General features: G+C 43.5%; 1 protein-coding gene across 1 annotated transcript; it reads left to right on the top strand.

Annotated features, from left to right (window-relative positions):
- The first annotated feature begins 3726 nt into the window (after window positions 1-3726).
- On the top strand, window positions 3727-4932 carry LOC100981101 (olfactory receptor 10AC1). Its single transcript, XM_003820531.6, has one exon. The coding sequence runs from the start codon at window positions 3827-3829 to the stop codon at window positions 4802-4804; it is 978 nt and encodes a 325-aa protein (XP_003820579.3). The 5' UTR covers window positions 3727-3826; the 3' UTR covers window positions 4805-4932.
- Window positions 4933-20091: the final 15159 nt, after the last annotated feature.

Below are 20091 nucleotides of genomic sequence, written 5' to 3'. Positions count from 1 at the left end.
CAATGATAAAATTCTGCTGTGACCTCTCGTTTGGTGCTTTTGTAAACTATAATACTAGATCAGTAAGCTCAGGTCTACTCTGGAAGACAATTCTTACAGAAATGGAACCATTCAGCCAGAGGTGTGAGAACCAGGCTCTAGTCCAGTTCTCCTGCTAAAAGACCATGGTGAGATCCAAGTCTGATTAGTGACATATCTGGACCTCACATGAAGGCCTAGAATGTTTGACCTTTAAGCTCCATTCCAGTTCAGCATTCTATGGAATCCTCAAAACCTGAAAGGGGCTGACTGGTCTAGCTCTCACATCTCCCATCCCACATCCACCCTTTAGGGGTGCTTCCATTGACTCTTGAAATGGCCGATTAAAAACATCATGATTGCAGATAATTTTAATTATTCTATACAGCAAAAAATCAAATCTCAGATCTGCATCTCCAGCCCAGCAAGGCTCTCAGCCACATCCAGATGTCCTGGGCCACCAGCCAGCCATGACTCTGTGGGTGCTCCGTGGAGTCTTACCCAATTAAAAAAGTGAATCTGCCGGAACAATAACAATAGCAGCAATGAATGTCAAAGCTAAGGAGAAATTATTTTTAGATTTGCTATCTTAGATTATCTGCATTGCTGCTCACATCCACATGTCCTCAAGAAGAATGTCAACAAAGGGAAATCTGAGGACAGAAATGCCTAGAGACTGTGGGTGATTTCTCTTCTGCAGAAGGTGGGAGATATGAAAAGAAGGGTAAGATGTGTCTCATGAGGGAAGGATGTTTTGGAAAAGGTATAAATAAGGACGACTATATAGTGGATAAGACTATGGACTATTGGGGGCTAGATTGCTTGGGTATAAATCTGGCTATACTGTTAATTAGCTAGATGATGTTTCATTTCCTTAGGCCTCAATTTCCTCATCTATAACATGGGTATGGAGAGAGTCCACTTACCTTATTGCACTGTCACTAAGAATAAGTAAATTAAATTTGCAAAGTCCTCGTGAGCATTGCCTGGCAGTCTCTTAAATGTTAGCTGTTACAGCTGATGTTATTCATCACTCGGAAGAGTAAGAACATCTGCCTTCTCCCTGGGGGAGGAAGGTGGCTTAGGCAGGCCTTGTGGAGTTTTCTTCTCTCTCTGTAACTTCCCCTCCTAGGGTAGAGTTGGATTTGAATCACTGAAGCTTTGAAAGTATCTGTTCTCCCTCCCTCTCCCAGAGAAAAGACTCTGAAACATACATTCCTAGAATTTGTGACAATACCTCCTAAAAACTCTAAGAGCAGAAACACGCCTTAGTCTCTTTTCCATTTAATTAGCCCCTTTGACTTGCTTTAGAGCACCTTTTTTTAAATTTTATTGTGTAATTGACAAATAATTACACATTTTTATGGGGAACTTAGCGATGTTTTGATACATATAATGTATAGTGATATTGTATATCCATCATCTCAAGCATGTATCATTTATTTGTGTTGTGAACATTCAATATCCTCCTTCCAACCTTTTGAAACTATATAAAATTGTTAATCACAGTCATCCTCCAATGCTGTAGAACATAAGAAATTCTATTTAGCTGTAATTTTGTATCCTTTAACAAAGGATCTGTCCCTAGCCCCCTTCCCCCTACCTCCCAACCCCTACTATCCTCTGTTCTGCTTTTTACTTCTTCTGAGTTCAACTTGTTTTAACTTCCACACGAATGTTTTTAAAACACGATGTACCTTGAGCTGCTAGGTATTGGTGCCATCAATGGGACTTGCTTGTCGTTTACATTTCTGTGTGGTATGAACCTGGAGGAAGAACTGGAATATTTCTGTTTTTTTTTTTCTTCTGCATTCCCTTGTGCTCATCACGCTTCTCTAAGGAGATGAAGAGGAAGAAGTAGAGAACAGAGCAGAGGCGGAGAGAAGAGAGCTGTCCTGGCACTTCAGGAATCCTCCAAGAAAGCCAGGCCTCTCTCTCATGTTCATAGCAAACGATAATTGGCAAAAAGGAGGCACTCAACACAGGTTTGTTGCATTTGCTCAACAGCATGAAGGGTGGCCAAAAACTGAAAATTGAATGATCTAAAACAGATGGGAAATGAATCCACCTCCCTCAGACCTACCCAAAACCCAACCCTACTCTTCCATTAGAAGACTGAAAACATCCATTTGAAAGTGCTGCCCTCAGACAGGATGAGGAAGAGCACAGAGTGACACGGAGAAATAAAAACCCTTAGAATTCTCCTCTCAAAAAGAGGTATTTTGCAGGGCATGGTGGCTCACACCTGTAATCCCAGCACTTTAGGAGTCCAAGGCAGATGGATTGTTGAGCTCAGTAGTTTGAGATCAGCCTGGGCAACAGGGTGAAACCCCATCATGTTAGCTGGGCATGGTGGTGTGTGCCTGTAGTCCCAGCTACTCAGGAGACTGGAGTGGGAGGATTTCTTTAGCGGGGGGGTTCGAGGCTGCAGTGAGCCATCATGGTGCCATTGCACTCCAGACTGGGCAGCAGTCTGAGACCTTGTCTCAAAAAAAAAAAAAAAAAAAGTATTAGCAAAAGCCCCTCTTTGCATTCCTTCCAGTTCTTTCATCTGATTTTCCTGTTGCCCTTTGACCCGGGTTTATTGCTCTTTTACTCTAGGATATAACAACTATGAAGAAATTCCACTTCCAACATTGATTAACAGTGATTTTAAGAGCAAATAGTTGAGCTTACATTTAAAATTAAAAATTAATAAAAGAGAGAGCTCATTAATATCGATTGGAAAAATTAAACCTCCTCCTCCAGCTTGCATGGCCTCAAATCTCTTTCCACCTCCTGGTTCTTCCATCCCAAAGGATTATGAGAAATGCAGCTGACCTGCACACTGTCACTGTTTTCCAAATGTTACTTGCAAATGAGTCACCGTATAATGCTTAGAACGAAACTGTGTTCTGATGGCAAATTTGGAATGTACTGCTAACTAAAAGTCAAGTTAGAACAAATACACGTCCCTTTTCTCACGTTGACAAAGCATTAATAAAAATGTTAGGGACATATTGTTCCTGATGCACCCAGGGAAGCCCTCCCACAAAGCATGTTCTGCTGCTTTAGTGCCTGCCCCAGAGCCTGGCACAGATCTGGGTGTCTACTTAAAACTAAACAAATGTGGATTATCTTGATCTGAGTGACCTTTTTTCAGGACCTGGGTCATAGAAAGTTTTGGATTCAGCCTCAGAATGCAGATTCCGTTCCTAACTTCCTGTGAGCAATACGTCCTTCAACAATCCCCTTTCCCTCCAACCTGAACTTTATTTTCCTCCTTAAAATTAGGAAGTTACATGAGATGGTCCCTAAGGCCCTCACCTGCATTGTGTTTTTGTGATTCTGTGATACATCACAGAAGGCAACTTAGAAATGACAGAACAGGGCAGGCAGGAGAAGACAGAAGCAGGAACTAAAGACATTTCCTGCCATGGTGGTCTCAAGACTGCTGCAGACACAATACTCACAGCCCTATAGGACCCACAAAATAATAACTGGACTATAGAGGCACATGAGCTAAAATCCAGGCTTCTTTTGAAAGAGCACGTTGAGAAGGCAGCTATAGGAATTCTTGTCCAGGAGGCAGCAAAAACTGCACTCTTTTTCTGAACAAGTCAGTAAGACTTCCTTGTGAGGAGGACTGGGGGTGGTGGGCTGGGAATGGACCCATGAACTGTTGCGACCTCTCTGCAGCCACCATTCCTGGTCCAGCCTCTACCTTCCACCCGACTCCTCCTCCACGCGCAGGGCCAGAGCATGCGTACCCGACAAGCTCTGCCCTCCTGTGCCTCTCTCCTACAGGTGCCTGTGGGCGGGCTCGTGCATGGACAGTCCCAGCAATGCCACCGTGCCCTGTGGCTTTCTCCTTCAAGGCTTCTCCGAATTCCCGCACCTGAGACCCGTGCTCTTCCTTTTGCTGCTGGGGGTGCACCTGGCCACCCTGGGCGGGAACCTGCTCATCCTGGTGGCCGTGGCCTCGATGCCAAGCCGGCAGCCCATGCTGCTCTTCCTGTGCCAGCTGTCAGCCATCGAGCTGTGCTACACGCTGGTGGTGGTGCCCCGCTCCCTGGTCGACCTGAGCACGCCGGGCCACCGCAGGGGCAGCCCTATCTCCTTCCTGAGCTGCGCCTTTCAGATGCAGATGTTTGTGGCTCTGGGCGGGGCCGAGTGCTTCCTGCTGGCCGCCATGGCCTATGACCGCTACGTGGCCATCTGCCACCCGCTGCGCTACGCGGCCGTGGTGACCCCCGGGCTGTGCGCGCGACTGGCTCTGGCCTGCTGCCTCGGGGGACTGGCGGTGTCCGTGGGGCTCACGGTGGCCATCTTCCACCTGCCTTTCTGCGGCTCCCGCCTGCTGCTGCACTTCTTCTGCGACATCACGGCGCTGCTGCACCTGGCCTGCACGCGGAGCTACGCCGACGAGCTGCCTCTGCTGGGCGCCTGCCTGGTGCTGCTGCTGCTGCCCTCGGTGCTCATCCTGGTCTCCTATGGCGCCATCGCCGCCGCCCTGCGCCGCCTGCGCTGCCCCAAAGGCCGGGGCAAGGCCGCCTCCACCTGCGCCTTGCACCTGGCAGTCACCTTCCTGCACTACGGCTGCGCCACCTTCATGTACGTGCGGCCCAGGGCCAGCTACTCCCCGCGCCTGGACCGCACCCTGGCGCTGGTCTACACCAACGTCACGCCGCTGCTGTACCCACTCATCTACAGCCTGCGCAACCGCGAGATCACCGCCGCCCTGAGCAGGGTGCTGGGGCGCCGGCGGCCAGGCCAAGCTCCAGGCGGGGATCTGCGCGAGCTCTGATGGCAGGCCCGTACCAGGCAGAGGGGGCCGCTCCGCTCCGTAGAGTTTTCCCCATCGTGAGGGGTCTGCATGGGGAAGGCCAACAAGGGGACTGAAGGACTGCATCCAGGAAAGAGAAAGCCTCCTAGCGGTTGCCCCAACCTCCACTCTTCCCTTGAATAGCTGGGATCACAGCTATTCGGGAGGCTGAGGCACGAGAATCGCTTGAACCCAGGAGACAGAGGTTGGAGTGAGCCGAGATTGTGCCACTGCACACTCCAGCCTGGGCAACAAGAGTGAAACTTCCCCTCCCTCCAAAAAAGAGAGTAGCATTACACAAAGCATTTTAATCCCCCAGTAGCTTGAAGGAAACCTTACTGTCATTGATAAGTAAAGAGACATTAAGAGGAAGAATAATAATCCACACTGTCTTGTAAAAATTAATGAGCAAATAAATTCACTTGACATAACTGTTTCTAAACAATGTTACACTAACATATCGAGTATGTCAAAGAGCACAAATTGGCACAAAACTTAAGTACAAATGTAAGTTATACTAGGAAAATTCCAGAATTTATTTATTCATCCATATTTGCAATAAATACTTGTTGATTGAATTCCATGCCAAGAACTAGACAGTTAAGAATTCAACAGTGATCAAGATGCCACTGTATTCCTAGCACCTATGCAAATTACTGGTAGTGATGAGGTGGGTGGGAGAGATGCTGTGTGTGTTGCAAATATTAAGAGGTTGTGCTAGAGGAACAAATAGAAACCAGGTCTTGCAAGCCTTGTAAGGGATGACAGATAGGTTTCTGTCCTGGAAAAGATGATATATTGGGCTCACTGAGATGGAGAGCACAAGGAAAGCAACCAGTGTGAGGGAAGGACAAGGTGGAGTTGATGAGTTCACTGTTGATTATGTTGACAAGGGGTAGCACACTCAGCAGTCTATGTGATGTGCGTCAGGAAAATCTGGGTAGAGAAATGCCCATGTTAGAGACTGGCATGGCTGATAGAATTCACCAGCATGTTAGAGATTGGCATGGCTGGTAGAAGTCACCAGCATGTTAAAAACTGGCATAGCTGGTAGAAGTCACCAGCATATCTGAGATTTGCATGGCCGAGATCTCCCAGAATGAGCAAGTGCAGTTAGAAGAGCAGCTTCAAGATAAGACCCTGAGGAGCATTAACATTAAAAAAATGAACTGACTTTCTAAGCATAACACAAAACATGAAATTTATTATGTAAAAAATAATCCAAAGCTTTCTCCATGGGACGCCGCTTTCAGCAAACCAAAAAGAGAAAAGAAAAACTTGGAAATTCACATGTAATGAATGAAAGAGGCTCATTTCATTAATACATAAAGAGCTCTTAACAATTAATAAGAAAAAGATAACTCCAAAAAATGGGCAAAGTTATGAATAGACTGTTTATAGAAAAGGAAATGTAAATAGCCCTTACACAGCGGAAAGGTTTCAATCTCATTCATAAGAGAAAGCAAAATAAAATTATAAAGTTGTCAAATTAACAACACTGAAAGATGACTAACACAGAGCAGGAAGGTGAAACAGGCTCTCTTGCATGTTATTAATGAGAGTATAAATTTATACAATTTCTATACAGGGAAAGTGGATGATATTAATTAAAATAAATGGCATGTATTATTTGTTTCAATTTACTTCCAGGGTTTGACTCTACAAATTTATTTGCTTTGTGGGAAAATATGAATCTTCAAAAATATTCATGTCAGCGTTACTTGGATTATCAAAAATCTAGTAATTTCTTAAATATCAATCAATATGTGACCAATTAAATGCATTTTGGTTTATCCCTGTGATGGAATTCTATGCAGCTGCTGAGAAGAATGAAACAGTTTTATCTATGGCAGGTGTGGAACCAGGTCTCATAAAAGTTGTTAAATGAAAAAAGCAAAGCATGTGATTATGTGTATTAAGGAGTCATCCCTCATTCTACTCTTGTCTTCTGGCACATCTCACATTTTCCCTTGTTATTTCCACTCCTGGAATGCTCTTCCCATAGATCTTCCCAACCTGGCTTTTTGTCATTCAGATGCTGTCTCAACTCAAATATTGACTCCTCAAAGAGGCCTTTGTTGAACACCCCATGTAATGTTGCCTCTCCACCCCCTCTCACATTATCATGCTTTAATGTCTAATCATCTGTCATTACTGGAAATCATCTTACTTGCATTTCTACTGCTAATTGCCCATTCCTTCCAACATAAACTCTGTGAAAGGCCATCTGCTTCACTCACCATGGTATTCCCAGTTCCTATCAGTGTCTGGCATGGAATAGAGTCTTAAAAAATTGTTGAATGAATGAGTAAATAAATCAAGGTTTATGGTATGCTAGCATTTATGAGCAAAAATATTTAATTGTAGCTGGGCGCAGTGGCTCATGCCTGTAATCCCAGCACTTTGGGAGGCCACGGCAGGCCAATCACCTGAGGTCGGGAGTTCAAGACCAGCCTCACCAACATGGAGAAACCCCGTCTCTACTAAAAATACAAAATTAGTCAGGTGTGGTGACACGTGCCTGTAATTCTAGCTACTTGGGAGGCTGAGGCACGATAATCGCTTGAACCCGGGAGGTGGAGGTTGCGGTGAGCAGAGATTGCACCGTTGCACTCCAGCCTGGGCAACAAGAGCGAAACTCCATCTCAAACAAATATATATATATATATACACACACATACACACACATATATATACACACACATACATATACACATATATATATACACACACATATATAATTGTATGTGCATGTATGTGTCTGTATATTTCCTATGTGTTCTCTATGTGTGCATGTATACACGCAGATAAAGACACACATATTTCTGCCAAAGTAAAAGTTTGGAGACTGGGGAATAGAGGTGGGATAAACCTATGTTTTTCATTGAATACCTTCCTTACATACATGTATGTGTCAGTTATTCAATAAATGCTTTTCAAATAAAAATACAGGATAGGCAGAGGAAGGGGAATACCCAACGGAGTTTTTTTTTAAAAGAGCAATCAGAGAAGTAGAAGAAAATCAAACATATTGTGGTGTCATGGAAACCAAGAAAGGGAATTTCAAGGATGGAGTAATCAACAGTGCCAAAATGATACTGTGATTTCTAGAATAGTATGACTGGAGCCAAAGATGGCTTTTAAGATGCCTACTCCAACCCAGAAAGTACTGAATTCACCTGTACAAACCTCAGCAGTGCATGTGCAAAGGTCTACTGACCAAACAACAAAACACACATACAGAAATGCTGTCTAGCCAGAGATCATATAATGACTGCCACACTCCATCCAGGGTTAAAAGAACACAGAGAACCCATTCAAATCTGTGTAATCAACTGCTGGAATGGGAAATAACATTGTCTTTCATTTTAAATGCTGAAATATTTAACACTGTTTCAAGATTTGTACCCAGATTTGTTTTAATCAGGTAGGGTAAAGTGACAGACACAGAAACAGCTGCCTTTGAAAGAACAGTTTATTACAGTTCCTAAGAGGGGGAGGCAAGCTGTGTCATGCAGGGCCACATGGAGAGGCATACTGTCTCTTTCTGTCAGGAGACAGAAAGAGAAAGGGAAGACCATGCCCGAGAGACTTGATTGTGGTTTCTATGGGAAGAAATGAGTGAGTGGAGAAGAAAACTTAAGGAAGTCTAAGATAGGATAGTTTGAATAATTTCAGCAGGCTCTGGATGACATGCGTGGTATCTAGTAGTCCAAGACCTCACCCTGGGGTGATTAGGGTGGGGAAAATGTTGACTTGGCATGTGAGAGTTAGATAAAGGAGGTGACTGAGTATATGAGCTCTGGATTGGTTGGTTTGCATCTTAATGACATTCTCACAGGGGACACATTTGCCCCTTCTTCTAAATTTCCACTTGTCCAGTTACCCCAAGGCCTGGGAAAGTATTCACTTACCAGGAACTGCAAACTCTTGGTGATCTAGCCACTTCCCTTCAGCTGAAAGTTGCCACTTCATAGGGACAGAATCTATGCAGTTAAAACAATGGGAACTTTCTCTTCTTAAAGATGTTTGCATACCTAGGAACTAGTTAGCACTGACAGGAGCAGTCTCTCCCAGGCCAACAAGGCCTCCAAGATGTTGAAGCATCATAAAACATAGAAAATAAAAAACATAATTAATACACACAGACCCAAAATGATATGTAAGACAGTGTGCATGGAATAAATTTTTTCTGTAACCCTTCAGCTGGACCATCACTGATTCGAGCTGTCTTTCTATAACAAATCCCATCATGGGTCTGAAAACAATGCCTCACCAAATCCTCTCTTCACCACAGCCTCTTACTTCCCAGCTCTCATTTATTTGCTCTGAGACCATCCCTTGTCACCTTCATCAACATCTTCAATCCTTTGGCCCAGATGTTCTCTCCACCTGTCTGCCACCTAAATGAAGCTCCTTCACTTTCTTTCAAAATCAAGATCTCTCAGACTAATGTTTAATTATTTGAGCCAACACTCTCAACTCCATTGTCTGTGTTCTACACACCCCATTTACAAACCTCAATCCTATTTTCTGACATCTCTAATACAAATCTGTGAGTGCTCAATACTACTGAAGACAAATCTCATTACTCTATAACAGGGCCACTATAATTGTGTAGGATCCAAACTCAGACGGGCCTCTTCCTCTGCTGCCCTGCTATACTGCTATATCAGTGGGCTCCTTCCTTGGCTGCACACTGGAATCACCCAAAGACCTTTAAAACTACTAATGTCTGAGCCTGACACCAGAGATTCTGATTTGCTTGGTGTATTATTCCATTTTCATACTGCTATAAAGAGCTGCCCAAGACTGGGTAATTTGCAAAAAAAAAAAAAAGAGGTTTATTTGACTCACAGTCCAGCATGGGTGGAGAGGCCTCAGGAAATTTGCAATCATGGTGGAAGGTGAAGGGGAAGCAGCAGGCACCTTCTTCATAAGGTGGCAGGAAGAAGTGCCAAGAGAAGAGGAAAGAGCCCCTTATAAAACCATCAGATCTTGTGAGAACACACTCACTATCACGAGAACAGCATGGGGGAAACCACCCCCATGGTTCAATTATCTCCATCTGGTCTCTCTCGGAGAGATTATGCGGATTTGGGGGATTACAATTCAAGATGAGATTTGGGTGGGGACACAAAGCCTAATTATATCACTTGGTCTTGGTGTAAGTCAGGCACTGGGGTTTTCAACAACTCCCTTTAGGTGATTCTAAGGTGTAGTCAAGGTTGAGAGTCACTGCCCTCTAATCATTACTCCAGTCCTTCACAGTGGAAGAGGCTACCCTGCTTCTGCTTAAATTTAACCCTCCTTGAGTTCCAGATCTCATCTTCACCTACCTCCTCAGAGAGCTCATACATTACTTACCGCTACTATCTCCCATGCTTAGAACCCAGGTATATGAACATCTTTAAGGTAGGAAAGTTCCAATTATTCTAATTGCACAGGTTCTTTTTCTTGACATAGCAACTTTCAACTGAGGGGAAGTGGCTAGATCACCGAGTTTGCAGTTCCCAGTCAATGAATACTTCCTACAGAAGGTGGGTAACTGGACAAGTGGACAGTTAAAAGGGGGCTGTAGGGAGGGAACTAGAACACCACTATCCACAAGGAAAAAAGAAAAGGTGAAGTAAATGTGGAAAAATACTTATTAAAATTTAATGAAATTTCTCTGCATATAAGACCATTTCCCACATCTAAGCTAAGGCTCACTGAGAGAAGTAATATTTATGTAGCCCTTTGGGGGGCAACATTTCTCCAGGATATCTGAGTTGTAGGTAACAGCTAAGCCTTTATATTAAGCCTATTAATGACTTAAGTCTTTGCCTAGAGCTTCTGAAGTACCATTCCCACGTAGTGGAGATTAAGATTTTCTATGATCCTCCTGACAATGGACAAATGTACCTCCTTCATCTTACAATGGGACGGGAGGCCTCCTAACCACACAATCTCCCTTAATCCAGCAGTTGGATCCCTCAGCTGCTCCTGGTGGCCATCTTCCCTGCAGTGTCTGCCTCCTCCCCTGGCTGTGCCTGATTGATGGGTCTTACTGACTCACCATAGAGGTCCATGTTATCTCCAGCCTTCAGCTGCTCCCTAAAGCAGTTGCTGCCTTCTGGGAAACAATCATGAAAGTGAATTTAATCCATCTTGTCTCATTATCATTAAAGCACACATCACAAAGGGAAAAGTAAAGTGCCTCACCTGAACGTTGCTGGAGCACAGCACCTGTAGAGGCAGGGCTGGGCCTCGGAGAGAAAAGTGGCAGTGCCGTAGCACAGGGGCATTGAGCCAGGCTACCTGGATCTGGATTCTGACCCCTCAAGTTCCTGACTGTGACCTTGGACAAGTTCCTCTAACCTCTCTGGGCCTCTGAGTCTTCAGTGGATAAGCTGGAGTTGACATTAGCACCTGCCTCACAGGGTTGTGATAATCACAGCTAATATAGGAAATATGCTTAGAACAGAGCCTGGCACTGTAAGCTATTATTAGTAGGGCATTATTAATAGCAGATGTTTTCTGGTAGGCAGAATCAGTGCACAAGTCCCGGAGCTGTTCTAAGCAAAGAAAATCACTCGCTTTATACTGCAGGCCCCATACCTTGAAAGGACACACCTTGGAAGAAAAATGGGTATATATTTGGTAGGGCCTGGGCAAGGGGCTTGCTGGTTGGAACAGCAGGAAAAGAAGAAACCAGGTTTCCAGTCTACCTTTTCCACCTCTGCTTGTGTGGGTTCTGGGAAGGTTTCTCTCCCAGACCTCGTATCTTTGCTACTGTTGTTGTCCCTGGACAAATTGGGGATCCCGAGATGGATGTGATTTTGTTTTGCTGAACTGCCCTCTGGCTCTCTTTCCTGTACGTTGGGAAATTCTGAGATGGGAAGACTAGAAAAGTACCTGGAAAGGCTAAGAACTGGCTTAGAAGTAAAGTTGAAGTTAACAGGGTAGACCAATGAGAATTTTGGTGACATTTTTAAAACTTACATCCCTTCAGAGTTATTTAAACAGAAAAAATAATTTATTAGGGAAAGACCCACAGAATCTGTAGGAGGACAATAGAGTTGGGCAAGGATGAAGCCAGGAACCAATGCCCAGCACATAGCGGGACTGCTCTAGTGAAGACGCCACAGTTCCGCTGCTAGTGACCAACCATATATCATGTTGGGGAGTCGGATACCAGACCCTCAGCCCTGAGAAGCTCAGTGCTCCATCACATCCTTCTCTCCATAAGATGCCTGCCTCAACACATGACCCTGTCCAGGAGCAGAATCATGCATAGGCATCTAACTGAGGAAGCCTGAGTTACTGGGAAGGAGTCAGCTGTAATGGGGAAAGGGATTTCAGGACATCAAAGATGTCTGGGTGATTTTTAGGAAGGCTTGCAATGTGGTGTGGGAGGAGCCCTCCCTCTCTTACCCCTCAACCTCCACATCAAAATCAATTACCCGTCATTGCACTGGGACTTATGGCCCATGAAGGATGCAATTATATCCTGGCCACAAGGCTAGGGAAGGAAGTCTAAGGAGGTTCAGTCATAATGTGATTATGTTCACAAAATATAGGCCTATTTTCAGCTTTACCTAATGCCACTATTAAACTTGAAAGTCATTGGTCTTTGGCAAAATATTTTGCTGCATGAGTAGTTGAAATTAAAAGCTTCAGCAAAAGAAATTTACTCCCAAATTATTTAAACCATTTTACCCAGAATATTCCTAGAAAACTATGTTATCAAAGAGTACAACATGATATCGTTCATTGTATTTTCCTATAAGGACAATATGATAGGAGGTTGGTTTTCTGACTAAAACTTACCATTAAATTAATCCTCTATATGGCCAAAAATACACCAAAATAAAAGTATTATCAATCTTTGAAATAAAGTAGTGAAATAAGTCTAATTCTTTAAAAAAATCTGTATAAGCAGTACTATTCTTAATGCAAGTGTCCCAATCATAAAAAGCACATATAGATCCTAAAAAATTTAACTTGGTATTATAAACTTAACTATTTTTATAATAGGTTAGATTTAGTAATCTTTTATAAAGTCTAGATTGTTTTTCGTGGAGAGAACTTTAGAATAAATGTTTAGACAGCCTAGACACCTTAAAATTGTTTGTTAAAGATGTTTGAAATAGATATTTTCTTTTTTTTTTTTTTTTAGATGGAGTCTCACTCTGTCAACCAGGCTTGGGTACAGTGGTGTGATCTTAGCTCACTGCAATCTCTGCCTGTTGGGTTCAAGTGATCCTCCTGCCTCAGGCTCCCAATCAGCTAGGACTACAGGTGTGTGCCACCACGCCTGGCTAATGTTTGTACTTTTAGTAGAGAGGGGATTTCACCACGTTGGCCAGGCTGGTCTCAAACTCCTGACCTCAGGTGATCCACCCGCCTCAGCCTCCCAAAGTGCTGGGATTACAGGTGTGAGCCACCACACCCACACTTCTGCTTCTTTAAACATTTCTTTGATAAGCAGAAACCTTCAAAATCATTCTACTGATCTTAATGCTACCTCAAACTAGCAGAGCGGAATTTTAAATCTATGTTTCATGGTGGCTATATTAATAATGATTACAGTGCTTCTCCCACCACAACTCGAAAAACTAAAAAACTCTAAAATCTAACCAGTATCATACATAAAGCTTAGAGTCAGACCTCTGGCTCCATTTAGGAAATACTTGACATTGAGCCAGGCTTGTGTGGCCTAACCCAGCCCCAATTCTCTCCTTCCTCAAATGAAATAATATCTATGAAATTTCTTGAAATTAAGCACTGTACAAACATAAATTATTTTTTTTCATGGAAAAAGAAGTGGAACACTCTCCTAGCAAGATGAGAGCTGGAGAGTCATCTTTATTAAGGGAGCTGGGAGAATTTCATTGGATTCCTTTTCATTTGACTTAGAGGTAGATGGAGAGAGGAAGGAGGTCTGTAAGGCAGTTTCTCAGTCAGCACCCCTCACTTTCCTTCTCCATCTTCAAGACAGCTGCTGCATATTCACTATCAACAGGAACAAAGACAAGATGAAAAAGGGCTCCTGTGCCTCTGAATAGCTTCTGGACCTCAATTTACTCTTGGATAATCATTTCTGGCCCCTACACTCACTACCCTCTTTTGACCTCCCTCTGGCTCCAGTGTGCCCATGTCCACCCTACCTGGCCAGAAGATGGCTTCCTGAACTGGACTCTATCGTCACCTTTGTAGAGGGCTTAACCCAGTAGCCCTCTACAGGCTACAGTCAGCTTCCAGGATGTGAGAGAGCACTGAAACTTTCTGCATTTATTGCAAAGCTTGAGGAATAGTTTCAATTAACAGAGCTTCCAAAATATGTCTCACAACCTACCAAGGATGGCATAAAACACCTCAGGTTTGAGGCAGAGAACTGTTGGAACAGTTTGTATTTTGCAAAGGAGAAAAATATGAAAATGTTCAGTTTACAAGGCACAGCAGGATAGAAGTAAATGTGTGAGGAAATAAAATTAATCTCTGTTTCTAGCATTGGCTTGACTGGCACCTTTCTTCTAAACTCTTCAAAGCATTTCAACATAAAAATATCTACTATTCACTGAGGGCTTATCATGGACTGGACACTGTGCTAAGTGCTCTGCATGGATCGTCTCATTTGATCTTCACAAAAGCCCATGAGTCAGGTATTACCATCCTCCCCATTTTACATCAGAAGAAACTGAGGCAGTAGAGACTTTAACTTGCCCATTGCTGCAAATGCACAAGGTAGGAACCAAGATTCAGACTTGCACATTCAGGGTCTAGAACCTACACCTTTAGCCACCAGGCTATGCAGCCTCCAGAGGGGTCTTGGTGGGCTAAGTAGATGAAACAACCTCCACTACACAGAGTGCATCTGATACTGAAAAAGATTTGAAAATCTTGCAAAAATATCACAGCCACGATGGAATTCCCAGGTCCCAGACCACAAGATCTCAAATCTATTGTAGAAACTAAGGGGAACTGGTTTATTGAACAAGATGAATTCACAAACTGTAATCAGAAAAGTGCTGTGTTCTTTCTCATCTCCATACACTCAAACCTGCACTATGGGGCTAGTCCTTCTCCGTGCCTTGGACTAAATCCATAACAAGTAGCATGAATGTTCTAGTTCCTCCCAAAAAATCAAAACGTTTTCATTCACCTTAAGTCCCCAAAACATTCTCACTGCAGTCTTAAAAATATCCAGCCCAAGGTAAAATCAAACCTCTAAACCTTGTTTTCAGATAAAGCTTCTTCTGACTCCCAACCCCAAAAGCTTAAAGTGGGGAATGTTGGCTTCTTCTCTCTTCTATAACCTTCCTAGCTTCCTCACCTCCCTCCCCTGCCTGGCCCCCACTAGACTGCTTCTGACTCCTCATGGGTTAGAGCAGGGGACAGAGACAGGTAAGAAGCAGAAATGTTCTTGTTGATGTGCAGTGGGGGAAGCACTTGGAGAGCAAGAAGGAGATCAGACTCAAGAAGACAAGAGAAAGTATAGAGAACAAAGCTGGAGGATCTTTAATCATGAATTAACCCCAGGGCAACCTGGGATGGGAGTAAGAAAAGAGATTAGAATCTGTGTTAGTTTCCCACTGCTGCTGTAACAAATTGCCACATATTTGTGGCTTAAAACAACATAAATGGATTCTCTCACAGTTCTGGAAGTCAGAAGTTCAAAATCAATTTTACTGGGCTAGGGTCAAGGCATTGGCTGGGCTTGTTCCTTCTGGCAGCTTCAGAGGAAAACTCATTTCCTTGCCTTTTTTCAGCTTTTAGTGGCTGCCGGCATTCCTGGGCTTGTGACCTCTTCCTCAGGTCATTCTAACTTCTTGCTTCTACCTTCACATCTCTTGGCCTTTGGCGTGGGCTGCCAGTCATCCTGTTCCATTCAGCTCTTCATGGATACAGCCGACTGGGGCTGTGGATGTATGTGGGCAGGGGAGGGAATGAAGAAATGCAGCCAGGATAGGGCACACCACAGCACCAAGCAGCTACAACATAATCAGATTGTGAGCATTAAACAGAAGGCATGTGGAGTAGTTTTCTAAAGCAGCCTGTTTGATTCTTTGTAAAAGGCCCTTCACGGTTTCCCCAGCTTGATATGGGCTTGGCCCTAAAGAGGAGACGGAGGCAGAAAGATCTGATGCTGGTGTTCCTGCCTGTCTCTCTAAAGACCCTTGTGATTATATTGGGCAAACCTGGCTAACCCAGGATAATCTCCTCATCTCAAAATACTTAATCACACCTGCAAAAATCCCTTTTGCCATAGAAGATAACAGTCATAGACTTGGGAGATTAGGACAGAAGGTGGACACATGTGCAGGGCCATTATTCAGCCTATCACCAGGTCCAAAATGTTAGGGAAAAATTGAGGCAAATGCTTAGGCCTGGAGGGGAGCCAGAAGGCTCTAGAAATAAAAACGAGTCAGCTTCCTTAACTCAAGGCCAGGAAGCAAACTCTATCTAAAGAGCAGGAAACACCCAGCCAGCACTCTTTTCTCTGCTCCTTTTGAGTATTAAGACATGTCATTTTGCTGAATTCAGTCATGGAAAAGATCTTGACAGCAGAAAGACACTGCTTCTGCTTTTGCAAACCTCTGTGTGGAATTACACAATGACAGAGCACAAAGAGACCTTCGCCTTCTTCCATTGCAACCACTCTTTTTTTTTTTTTTGAGATGGAGTCTCACTCTGTCTCCCAGGCTGGAGTGCAGTGGCATGATCTCAGGTTGCTGCAACCTCCACCTCCTGGCTTCAAGTGATTCTCCTGCCTCAGCCTCCCAAGTAGCTGGGACTACAGCAGGTTCGTGCCTCCATACCCAGCTAATTTTTTGTATTTTTAATAGAGACGGGGTTTCACCATGTTAGCCAGGATGGTCTCCATCTCCTGACCTCGTGATCTGCCTACCTTGGCCTCCCAAAGTGCTGGGATCACAGGCGTGAGCCACTGCACCTGGCCGTTTGCAACCAGTTTCTTTTAGAAAGGAATGTGAGAGGCAGCATGATCTAGTGAAAAATGCCCAATATTTGAAATTTGACATCGGGCATATCCCAGTTTTCATCTTGGCTGGCTCTTTACCAGTTGTCTACCTCTGGCCCAGTCTGTGTCCACCTTGCAGAACTGTTCTGAATGTGACAGAATAACATTTTCTTTTCCTCACTCCTGAGACATGACACAGATTCTGTCCCATCTTTACAGCCGAGCCCGTATCAGGCTGGGGAAACTGAGAAGGGCCTTTTAAAAAGAATCAAATAGGCTGCTTTAGAAAAATATTCCACATCGGCCAGGCGCGGTGGCTCAAGCCTGTAATCCTAGCACTTTGGGAGGCCAAGGTGGGCCGATCACCTGAGGTCAGGAGTTCAAGACCAGCATGGCCAACATGATGAAACCCCATCTCTACCAAATATACAAAAATTATCCAGGCATGGTGGCGGGTGCCTGTAGTCACAACTACTTGGGAGGCTGAGGCAGGAAAATCACTTGAACCCAGGAGGTGGAGGCTGCAGTGAGCCAATATTGCATCACTGCATTCCAGCCTGGTTGACAGAGTAAGACTCTATCTCAAAAAAATAAAATAAAATAAAATAAAATAAAATAAAATAAAATAAGAAAAAGAAAAGGAAAATATTCCATGTGCCTTGTGTTTAGTGCTCAGAATCTGATTACCTTGTAGCTGCTTGGTGCTGCGGTGTGCCCTGTCCTGGCTGCGTTTCAGCAGGACGAGCTGAATAATGAAGAGAAGAGATGCCCAATTCTCTGTCCAAGATGGACACCATATGGAGAATTGCAGGCACAAGGATAACAGTTAGAGAAAAACAGATCAATCTATATTTTCTTTATTAATTCCAAATTTCTGAAGCCCTGAGGCACCTACATCAAAACCCACAACCTTTGGATTTGAACACTGAGATTTTGATAAACTAGGGAACTCAGGATATGACATAAGGGAAATCTTCCATTTCATTAGAGGGCAAAACCTTCTCTTTCTGACACAGACTTGGGAATAAATAAAGGAAGAGAAAGGTAGAAGAAGCAGACATTCAAATATATGTGTTCTAAACAGCCCTCCAAGGGACTGAGGCCCTGAGGATGAAGAGATAGGATAAGAAGAGGCCAAAGGTGGAAATACTTTCCTGATCCCCATTCAGAGCCCTACCAAGAGACTGTTGTTCAGGGTGACCTAGAAACTCCAAAGATGTTGAGGGACAATAGAAAAGCAGCAGTGAAGGAGGATGGCAGGCAAGCCAATCTGAGCATGCTCCCGGCTCCCTAGAATATGGAATTCATGCCTCAAGTTCCTGTTTGTCTCGAATGGGAGGTGCAGATACAGGAAGCAGCTGGGAGCTCAACCAAAGAACATGCCAGAGGGGATCAGCTTGGTGGAGAAAATGTGGCCATATCACTGAGAGCTACAGAATGGACTTCCCAACTCAGGGCTCCAGAAGAAATCAGTCATGTCTGGGAGGTGATGTGTGTGTGTTTGGGGGAATCACAGCATTGGAAAACCAGAAGTGGGACCATTTCAACAAGAAGATGGCCACCAAGCCTTGACAAAGCCAAGACAACAAACAGTCCATAGGTTCCTTGGCCACAGCCTCCAACAGTGGATGACACAGGTTGGATCCACATAAACTATGTCTCAACAGAAACCTGCCACGTGAATAAGCAAAGATACGAGTGGTTGTCCAGCTGCAGAAGCCAGCACCAGGACCAGCACAAAATAAGAGTGATTCTACACATCCATTCAAAACCCCACGAGTCAGTACTATCAGGTTTTGTCTTATACCCAGAAGCCCTGTTGATAAGGAAGAAAAAGAAATATACCACTCTGATATAAGGTAGAACTTCAAATTAATTAAATATTTACCTGGAAAGATCATTTTAAGTTAACAGAGACCATTTATACTGTAAAAAAAAAACTAAGATACCTTTAATTGGTATATTATATTGTTTGCTTTTTGTCTTCTTTCTACAGTACCCAACAGAATGGAGACTCAAGAAAATAATATCATTATAGAAAACAAAATAGCTACGTCTTCAGGGAACATCAGTAAAGAGTGTTCAAATTCATTATCCTAGCATATAGACAAGTTGATCTTGAAGTAAAAATTGTCCTGGACTTCATGTTTGCACTTGTAATTTATTAAGGAAAGACTTCTTTTCTAGAAATGGAATGTATAGTGCCCGTTCAATGTTAATACATAATAAGGAAATTATGTAAAGTTTCAATTAGATGATTCTTATAAAGCTTTTAGTATTCATTGAATTTTAGTTACTCATCCTCATTAAGTGTTTTCCCCTAAGTCATTTATGAGAAAAGACCAAAGCATAGAAATGCCACTTTAAATTTTTCCTACATGTAGAGATAGGAAACAGAACAGTATTCTAACCCAGTCATGCCAGAGCTAATTCATGATGAGTTGTATCCGAGGCTGTTGAAGCTGCTGTCAAGCATAGCAGTCATCAGTTCCGGTAAAATGCTTCCCAGAAGGTACCTTTTACATTCACTGGGAAAGATGAGGAAACGTTAATTCTGGTAAAAATGGAATGGAAAGAACTGAATGGAAAGGTTAGTAACTGAGACCCAGAAATAGTAGTTCCCCGGGAGTGAACTAAATTATTGCTAGTAACAGGAAAGTCTTGAGGCAAGGAGATACTGGGGTGGGGAAGGAGAGAGTAGGAAAGTGGGTAGTGGTGGGGCAGTTCCAAAGGAGTGAAAGAGGGGAAAGACCCAGGTGAGCAGCAGGCCTGGGCCCACACAGATATCACAGGAAATCAATTATGTCCAAGGCTGTGGGTCTTTCATTGCCTTCTTCAGGGAAACTCCTGGTATTGGTCAATCTCAAAGGAAATGTTGTAATGCACACACTGAAAAACACAGACTTCTGCAGGACCTTTAGGTCCAATTCCACCATTTGGTTTTACAAACAAAGAAACTAAGACCCAGGGAGATTAGGTGACTTGTCAAAAGTCATAGAGCAATTTGTACCAAAGCCGGAGTAAAACCCATTGTCCTGCCTCTAGTCCAGGGTGTTTGCCACCATAGAATATTTCCAGATTTATTTTTTATGGTATAAATAGTCAAAAACCTATAGTTATATCTACTTTGCTGAGATACAGTTTTAATTGTATCTTTCCTTGAATGCTCACTTATGTTGCCCAAAGGCTATTCAGTAGTGCCAGGCATTAAGACAGCAAATTGATTTCCTAATATCACTATCTCAATGTGATATGTCTATATCAGATATGTGAATTTTTAAAATTTCATTTGGATTCCTATGAG

The sequence above is a fragment of the Pan paniscus genome, chromosome 6 (genome assembly GCF_029289425.2).
Source record: "Pan paniscus chromosome 6, NHGRI_mPanPan1-v2.0_pri, whole genome shotgun sequence".
NCBI lineage: Eukaryota > Metazoa > Chordata > Mammalia > Primates > Hominidae > Pan > Pan paniscus.
This window is presented reverse-complemented; position numbering and strand designations above follow the sequence as displayed.

What these genes read in the sequence shown, in the direction of transcription:
- LOC100981101 (XM_003820531.6), top strand. Translation starts at nt 3,827, where the DNA reads ATGGACAGTCCCAGCAATGCCACCGTGCCCTGTGGCTTTCTCCTTCAA.